The sequence below is a fragment of the Neolamprologus multifasciatus genome, chromosome 18 (genome assembly GCF_963576455.1).
Source record: "Neolamprologus multifasciatus chromosome 18, fNeoMul1.2, whole genome shotgun sequence".
NCBI lineage: Eukaryota > Metazoa > Chordata > Actinopteri > Cichliformes > Cichlidae > Neolamprologus > Neolamprologus multifasciatus.
In genome coordinates this window covers 107501-116647 of record NC_140456.1, presented here as the reverse complement: position 1 = coordinate 116647, position 9147 = coordinate 107501, and the positions used below count along the sequence as shown (strand labels likewise).

At 49.3% G+C, this 9147-nt stretch overlaps 2 protein-coding genes across 2 annotated transcripts in view; both read right to left on the bottom strand.

Moving 5' to 3' along the window:
* Positions 1–89: 89 nt before the first annotated feature.
* Positions 90–1572, bottom strand: c18h7orf25 (chromosome 18 C7orf25 homolog). Its single transcript, XM_085139783.1, has one exon. The coding sequence runs from the start codon at positions 1570–1572 to the stop codon at positions 316–318; it is 1257 nt and encodes a 418-aa protein (XP_084995909.1). The 3' UTR covers positions 90–315.
* A 3687-nt stretch (positions 1573–5259) lies between these two features.
* The window catches only part of dnajc1 (DnaJ (Hsp40) homolog, subfamily C, member 1), a 7474-nt gene continuing 3586 nt past the window's right edge, over positions 5260–9147 (bottom strand). Inside the window, 8 exon segments of the mRNA XM_085139782.1 lie at positions 5260–5379; positions 5457–5658; positions 5660–5822; positions 6112–6160; positions 6512–6631; positions 6731–6891; positions 6974–7055; positions 9064–9147. The exon segment at positions 9064–9147 is cut by the window's right edge and continues 10 nt beyond it. Coding sequence (XP_084995908.1) covers positions 5311–5379; positions 5457–5658; positions 5660–5822; positions 6112–6160; positions 6512–6631; positions 6731–6891; positions 6974–7055; positions 9064–9147 — 930 coding nt within the window. The 3' untranslated portion in view covers positions 5260–5310.

The window sequence follows — 9147 nt, the reverse complement described above, 5'->3', positions numbered from 1 at the left end:
CGCCCTCTTCCGCCCAGAGTTTCAGAATAAAGGCATAGCCTCGCAGCTGGAGGGGTACTTTATTTAAAAAGGCTCGTGGTTTCAGTGAATTGATCAGCACATATACTTTATTGAGCAGATACATATACAGGAAGTTTAAGCAGCACGTGACCACACAAAACTAAAGTTTCCATTTTTCTCTCCTGTCTTTGAACTAAACCTTTTTTCTCCACACTGTAAACTTGAATTTAAACCCAACCTTTATTGACACTGATGAGAGATCAGCCTGATTAATTGAAACCGTCTGCCGCAGATGAGTCAACTGTGGGCGTGGCCTCAGATGGGTGTGGCCCTCCACTCTTTGCCCTCGGTCAGCGCTCTTGGCTGGTGGATGAACACGCTGTACCGGACGCCCTGATTGGCTGCCGCCCGGACAAAGCGGCTGTTTGCTGTCATGGTAACGGCCCTCAGCCAGTCTCCGGTGCCAAAGATCATGAGTGAACGGCGGTTGATCTTGGCACTGGGCATGAGGTGCAGAGTGCGCTCCGACGGCTGGTCATCCACCACGTGGAGCCGGGCCAGCAGCTTCTGAGCGCGCTCCTTCTCACCAGGCCCGCCAAGCGTGTTCAGAATGACCTGGAAGTCGTGGACGGCGGCACGGCAGGCAAACAATTCCTTGCCCTCCATAAAAGTGTCGAGCTGCGGAAGCACCTGCTGGCGGCGTTCCTGGGCGGCCTGCTCTGTCAGCACATGCTCCCTGAAAGCGAAGTGGCACCGGCCGTGGCTGAGCGATGACACGTACGTGATGAGTGTCGTGATGTCCAGATTCACCCGCCGGCACTCTTCCACATGCACTTGTGCTGGGAATGCCACGCTGGCCACCACTGTGCCACGGTCAACTCGCGTGAGCTCCGACGTGTCCTCCTCCTCCTCGTCCACCTCGCCGTCCTCGTCTTCCTCAGCTTGTTCCTCCTCCTCCTCCTGGTGCTGCTCTTCCTCCTCCTCAGTCGCCACAGCATTCACAGCCACGATGTCACCGCGGACGGACACGCCCATGTCCCGCAGGTGGTCAGCCATGGGGCTGGAGACGCCGTTGTAGAAGGCGAAGATGACGTGCGGGTGGCAGTAGTGTACAGGCTGCTGGCGGCTTGCCTGCAGGAAGTCCTCGGCCTGCCGTATGATGCTCTTGTCGCCATACTGGCCCCGCCCCTGCCAGATGTTGTGAAGAGCCTCCGCCTTCCTGCCCACTGCCTTCACCCAAGTGTGTCCCCCGTTGGCGACCACGTCAACCACCAGGGTGCGGCGGTGCCCGGCAGAGTCCTGGTAGGTGAAGACGTGCAGCAGCGCTGTGATGTCATCCAGACTCTGTGCAGAGTCCACGATGGCTGTCAGGTGGGTGAGGTTGGTGCTGTGCAGGTGAGACTCCTTCACGTGCACCTTTCCTGCCTCCACCCGCCGCAGGAAGCGCAGCTCGGCTCGCAGCTTCCCACACAGCTTCTGGTGACCCTCGACACCCAGACACAGCGTCTCCGCCCGCTGCAGCAGCTGCTGGGCGGAGCTAATCCTCTGTTGGAGCACAGCCTGCAGGGACATGGCATCTGCATCACACCTGAGGACACCTGAGGACAAGAGCGTATCAGAGGTCACTTCCTGTTTGTAGCCAAGATAACGACTCCAAACAAATCATTCAAAGTGCATCTTCCCGATTCACCTGCACAGGTCGGGAAGATCACCTGCAGTGACTCAGACAGGAAGTCAGGTAGCGAGTGACTAAACCCAGTCTAGCCTGTTTTATGATGTCATCGTAAGTGTTTATTTCACTCTCTGTTTACACCCAAAGCCTTTGTACGGCGCCCGTCTGACGAGACACCACCTGCTCTGCCTCGTTTCACCTAGCCCTGACATCGCCATCCCTTCTACGCTCGCCGTCTGTCACTGTTGGGGACGGTGGGTTTAAAAGTAAAATCTTTGATTATTGTGACATCGACTCATTGAATCAGTTTTAAATGTATTTTGAGTCTCAGCTTAAAGCTCACAAAACTACTTCAACAACAGCAAACAGCAGGTACACGCTTTCCACACAGAGACGTAGACACAGAGCGTGGATCGTTCACAGGGCTGAAAGTCGACATCTGGCAGATTCTGCAGGTTTCCTCACTCTGAGCTAAACTGAACCAGCAGCCAAAGAAGATCCAACGTACGCTTCAAACATCCTCATTCATCCCTCTGACTTCCTGCACAGCTCTCTAGGGCTGTTCGATATAACGATATATATCGGATGACGATATAAAAACATCGTTTCATTTTACGCTGTTGTTTGTTTCGTGGTGTCGTAAAATAAACTGTTTACGCCAATATTTTTTCATGGCTTTGATGTCACTGTAGCGGCTTTATTAAAGTTCTCTCTTTCTCTTATATTTAATATAACCACACTACAGACGGACAAGCGCTTGTTTTTATGGGTTGTCGTTAGCAACAACAACGGTAAAACCCTCGCGTGTCCGCTTGTTTATTTTCCATATACACCTTTCACAATAAAGCTCAAGATCCTGTTGAGACTTTTCAAAATAAACTGAATCACGTGAAAGATTATTTACGGATGAGAAGTAAAAAAAGAGACGCCAGGTGCTAAAAAATAAACCTTAGACTCAAACGTTAGAACAGGCTTTTCCCCGCAGCACGCCGTGTAATAAATACAAAGAAAACGGCGCGGTTACAACTTAAGTCTAAAAATGTATCGTTTCATGCATCGGTTAAAACACTCGACTCCAGCTACATGACGCGCAGCTGGAAACACGTCACACAAGTCAAGCTGCCCGAGATTCACAGAATTTACAGAAAATGTTACATTTTTGTGATTTATATCGTTATCGGACGATAGATGTTTTATATCGGGATATGAGAGTTTGGTCATATCGCACAGCCCTACAGCTCTCTCCGAATGTGCTCACACACCAGTTTACCATCATGAACCAGTCTGCTGCTGTGTTCAGTGTTCGGCCTCTGACGTCACAGCCCCATTTCTGCTCTACAGTACTGAACACGTAAACCTCAATGACTGCTCAGCTGTGTCTGTAATCAAACCTCTTTGCTGCTTCCCTTCAGCAGCACCAGTTCATGTTCACATGTTGATTCATGGTTTTCTTCAGTTTCTGTTCTACTGCAGAATATTTTAAGGTTATCTGCTATAAAAAGCCAGAACAGGAACATCTGCTTCATGTTTTATCCTCAGTGACACAAAGCTGTGATGCTCACACCTCTGATGAAGTCTCACAGCTTCGTTTGTATACATGGATATAACTGATAAATGATCAGAATTATAATATTTCTGTCTCAGGCTAAACTGAACGAGGACCTTGTGAATCAGAACTGCAGATTGTAGAAACCAGCGATACGCAGACCTAGCTTTGGGGCACAGAGCTTCTACTGCTGCCATAATCCCAACTCTACCCTTTGAGTGGATTACACATGAAGTCTGATGACGTTGTCGTTTTATTCGAACATGAACGAAGCAGCTCTCCGACCACCTGACAGTTGAGACACGTCTGTCAACTTCAGCTAACCTGAACAAACATGAACCCTCTGCAGGTTCGCGTGCCTTCAGCATCACCCCATCAAAGGTCGGTCAGTTCTCCCTCACCTCGTGACTAACCCATCTATACTGTACTGTAAGCGTTACTCACAGAGCTCTTCCTAAAGGTCAGAGGTCAGGAAAGTTTGACGACGTCAGCTGTTGTAGAGCTGCTGCATGCTGCTTACACAGGTGTTTATATCACACACGCTGCTGATCCGGTCTATTCACTACTGATAATTGATCGCTGTCCCGTGACCTTTGACCTGGACCGTGCGGCTTGTTGTTCTTGAAGCTGACCCACGTGATCTGAATGCAGGCGATATTTCTGAGGTGCTCTGATTGGACAGCTTTGGGTTTTCCTTTACTCGACCCTTAAAGCTGAAGTTTGTACAGGTATGAACTCACCTGTACAAACTCGCATACCTTTGAACGTTAGCTCGTTAGCTATGATGCTAACATGACGTCAGCCCGGTATTAAACGTTGATCTGTGACGTAATTCATATATATATATTTTTTAAAAAGTCCAGAAGTTAAAAGGAAACTTTGACGTTACTTACGGCAGCAGTGACGTGTGCGCGGCAGAAATGTGCTACCTGCGAGGCTAATGCTAACGCTAACTGACAGCAGTTTCTTCCTCTGCGGCTCTGCTCAGCTGGCAGGAAGAACCCGTCCGCTTCCGGCAGGATTTTCAGAACAAAGGCGGAGTTCAAACCTTAAATACAAAATAAGAGCTTGTGATGAGAGAGGCTTGCACAGACCAGGTTCCGGTCACTGCTGCTCTATGGATGTGATCCCAGGTGATTACCGGTGCTGGAAATGCTAGCGCTTGATGCAGTGTTTTGATTTTGTTGCCACACGTACCTACAATGCAATGCGCGAAAGTCACGTGGTCTGACAATCTCTATAAACGCTGTACTTTCCACAGCGATTCCTGCTGCTTCATTTCTTTGTCAGTTGGTTACCTGGTTACCATGGAAACATGAATCCATCCATTCTGACTCGCGGCTGAAGCCTATCCCGGCTGTCTCAGGTAGAAACGCCCTGGTCAGGTGTTGCTAGCACAGAGAGGAAGACAAACATTCACACCTGTGGGCAGTTAGCCACTCAGACACGGGAACATGTTAACCACACACCGCGGCCTGACGGTGGGATAACCTTATTGATCACTTCAGCATCTACAGGGCACTGATCAATAAAATAATATTGTAATACAACGTTATCAACTAGTTTGATCAATATTTAAAAAAACGTTTTAAAGAGCAGAACTCAAACTACTGACCACAGGTAAAGAAATCAGACTTTATTTCATGAGCTGATCAGTGCGGATGACAATCAATAATCAATACGAAACAAGGTTTTATTGTAAATACTCCAGTCAAAGAAAAACAAATAGGCAGCTAATAAATACTGTTTATTGATGAGTAAACACGTGATTGGCTGAAGAGAGATTAAGGCACATCAGACTGTGAGGTCACTTCCTGTTTCACACACACACAGCAGAGGGTGGGGCCCAAAAGCAAAGGCGTGACCGGCTGATGATCACAAATCAGAATATCGATCAGTCGATTGATATCACACAGAACTTCTGATCAATGCTGTGAGCATGCTCAGTCTGGAAGAACGTCTAATCAATATTCTGATCAGTTATCTGTGTGTGTGTCGCCTCATTGTCCAATCCTCTAAGTGCTGTGATTCTGTCCAATCAGGAGGCAGCGGACCGGTCACCTGACCAGAGGGGGTGGAGTCAGAACTTGCATCAGCTCTTGGCTTGTTTCCTCTTCTGAATGAGCTCGGCGAGGATCTTATACCGGATCATGCACTCCTCCTGTAATCGATACACAATCCGTCAGTTATTGATCGCTTCTCAATCGCTTGTCGAAAGTTCGCCTGCCCCCGCCTCACCTTGCTCTTTCCCGGGACCACCTTGGCGATGCGGTCCCAGCGCTCAGGCGTCCCGCGAGGGAACTGCTGCAGAGCGAGTTCCAGCAGTTTCTGCTGGTTCTGAGTCCACACGGTGGGCTCCGGCTGAGGCTCCGCCTCCTCCTCGTCCACCGCCGCCGGGTCAAAATCTCTCTGCCGACGACCTCTGACCTTCGCCTCCCCCCCCATCCGGACACTTCCTGTTCCTCCTGCGAACCGTCGGTGCCTCCACCTCCTCTTGTTCCTCCTCACAAGCCTCGCCCTCCCTCTGAGTCATCATGCTGTCGTCCACGTTATGTGACTTCACAGGAAGAGGAGGCGCCTTTAGCTCCGACAGCTTCACCAGACCTGAAACACGAGAGACTCAAGTACGACTGATGTAACCGGACAGAACCGACAGTAGAACCGACAGTAGAACGTGGCAGTCCTATAAGGACACATGTAAACGACTGACATTATTACTGTGTCACAAATGTAACAACATATTTTTACAGCGTCTTGTTTGGTCATCTACAAACTTTGTTCACGGTAATCAAAGCTACGCCACAGAAACGCGACCTGGAAATGAGAAGTTTATCGACGTTGAACTGTGGTGACATTTTTGTCCAGAAGGCAAGCTGTAGGTGGGCGGAGTTACCTGAGGTGTGGCTCACGCTGTCTTTCATCTGTTTGACTTTAGCCGTGACCTGTAGAAGAAACAGACTCTGTTACAGGAAGGAGGTCCAGGAGAGCATGTCCCTGTTAAACGACGCCTCTCTGTATTTAATGGCTCTGGCTCTCTTCCACAGCACGTCTTCCTCCCGCCGCCCCTCCCTGAGCCTGGTTCTGCTGGAGGTTTCTTCCTGTTAAAAGGGAGTTTTTCCTTCCCACTGTTGCTCATGTGATTGCTGGGTTTGTCTCTGTATGCATTACTGTAGGGTCGACCTTACAGTATAAAGTGCCTTGAGGCGACTGTTGTTGTGATTTATGTGTAAATAAAACTGAACTGATTGGAGGAGATGATGACAGCCTTCACAGCAGAGTCCAAACACACTTACATCGCTGACAGATCGACCCAGCTCGTGAGCAATCTTCTCCCAGCGGCCCGGAGTTCCACCTGGGAATTTCACCATCAACCTGCTGAGGAGACTCAGCTCGTCTTCAGTCCAGTCGGCAGCCTGAGGACAGACAGACAAAGTTCACAGAGGCTGGATCGCGTTGAACAGAACAGGTCCTCTTTAACACCTGATGTGAGCAATCAATACGCGATCAATAACCTTCTTCTTGGGGGCTCTGCGGTCCTGCAGCCAGTCGTCCATCTGCTCCTCGATGTCCTCGATAGATGTGGTCGGGTCATAGCTCTGGGTGTGGTTCTCTGCCGATGGCTCGTAAACGGGAAACTCCACCTTCGGCTTCTTCACCTTCGGCCGCTTCTCTCCTGGGAGGATGGGTTAGACTGATTGATTACTGATCACTCTGAAGGCAAACTGGCAGCTTGATTATTGATCAGCTGTTCTTACGTGGAGCCACTTCCTGCTCAGCTTCAGCCTCTCTCTGCTCCTGCTTCATCTGCTGATAGTCCTCATAGTACTGCTTCACCTCCTGCAACAGAGAGACTGGGTCAGAACCAGAGCCGGGACCAGAGGGGATCTGCCACGTCATCAGGCTGGGACAGGAAGCTTTCGTGTTTCCATGGATACAGCTCTATCTCGCAGCCGTCACCTTTCCCGCTCTGTGCCAAAGATCGCCACATTAACCCGCTCAAAGCGTACCGAGGGTGTGTAACAGGAGGTTCCTGTGTACGTCCCGGCGTCCACAGAACCTCTGAATCTCAGCTACAAGCTCGCATAAACTGTTTCTACGAACAACAAACAGTTAACGGTCACATCATTTCATGAAATGAAACAAGCAGAACAGAGCCTCCAGCACGAGCTAACTGAGCGAACATTTTCTGAAAGCAGAGATTTCACAGATTCCTAAACTGCGAGTTTCGCTCCAACGAAGATTTAGCGAACCAGCCGCAGAAGCTGACCACAGCATAAACATCCAGCTTGTTTCCTTAATAACTCAATCTCCCACAATGCCTCAGAGCAGTTTCCTGTTAAAAAAATCCAGTTTTCTGCCCCGTTACAGACATTTGATTGGACGAGGATCTTAAATTTAGTAACACGTGTACTTTTCGTGTTGCAACTTCTGATCGATGGAACTGACGTAAACACGACAACGTGACCGTGATTCTATTGGCTCAGCGATTAAAAAGAGGTGTCAATCATGCAAACCGGCCAATAGAAGCCAGAGTTACAGCCGCTCAGACTTTAAATGGAAAAGGCCTGAGAGTGGAGGCGACTCTCGACAAATACTCAAACAAACCAAACATTTTTAGGCGTGTAAATAAACTTCAATCATTTCTGCGTTCATCTCTAAATGAACTGACAGACGGTCGTCATCAACAGTAATCTCTCTGCTTCACAGCACAAATCTTTGCACAGATGATGAATATGTTTACTGTCGACATTTTCAAAGAGGCTCTATGCAATAAAATGCAAAGATCAATGAGGCGACCTCCTTCCCTGAGTCCAGCCTCTCTGACACATCTGCTGTGATGTTTACAGCTTTGTAACTGCAGAGAAACACTCCACTGATTTCAGCAGGAAGCCCAGGAGGACCCTCGGGGCTCAGCTGGTTCTGTGCTGACGGTCGTCACCTCTGACGGGGTTTCATCGACCAATCACATCACTGGAAAATAGTGTCATCATTCCTGGGAGACCCCACTGTGGTTAGAGCATTAGGGTGTGAAGCATCGATCCTGTTCCAGTTGTTTTGGTGTTGAAACACCGGCTGACCTGGGGTCAGATCTGCTCTGAATCAGAGCGTTAAACTCTAAAGATCACAGATGTGACCCTGATCAGTCAGATGTGATCCTGATCAGTCAGATGTGACCCTGATCAGTCAGATGTGATCCTGATCAGTCAGATGTGACCCTGATCAGTCAGATGTGACCCTGATCAGTCAGATGTGATCCTGATCAGTCAGATGTGACCCTGATCAGTCAGATGTGATCCTGATCAGTCAGATGTGACCCTGATCAGTCAGATGTGACCCTGATCAGTCAGATGTGACCCTGATCAGTCAGATGTGATCCTGATCAGTCAGATGTGATCCTGATCAGTCAGATGTGACCCTGATCAGTCAGATGTGATCCTGATCAGTCAGATGTGATCCTGATCAGTCAGATGTGACCCTGATCAGTCAGATGTGATCCTGATCAGTCAGATGTGACCCTGATCAGTCAGATGTGACCCTGATCAGTCAGATGTGATCCTGATCAGTCAGATGTGACCCTGATCAGTCAGATGTGACCCTGATCAGTCAGATGTGATCCTGATCAGTCAGATGTGACCCTGATCAGTGCACGTCTCACAGTGTGGATTCAAACAGGCCAAACTTTATTGCTATAGTGCAGCTTTTCCTTCCTCTGCTCAGTCTGCAGTCGCTCTAATTACATCTAGGTTTGTGATTGGCCCAGACTGCTGCCATACCCGCCCCCTCACGTCCTGATAGGCAGAGGCATCGTGGCTATGGCTTACTGAGGAGCCCCGCCCACTCTTACCTGCACGGCCTGGGGGAGGTTCTTAATGGACAGGTAGATCCAGATGCTGAGCTTCAGAGGGAGGATGTCCTGCCAATGAGGTCG

Bases quoted from the DNA above. Each gene is read 5' to 3' on its own strand.
- c18h7orf25 (XM_085139783.1), bottom strand. From the start codon at position 1,572: ATGTCCCTGCAGGCTGTGCTCCAACAGAGGATTAGCTCCGCCCAGCAG.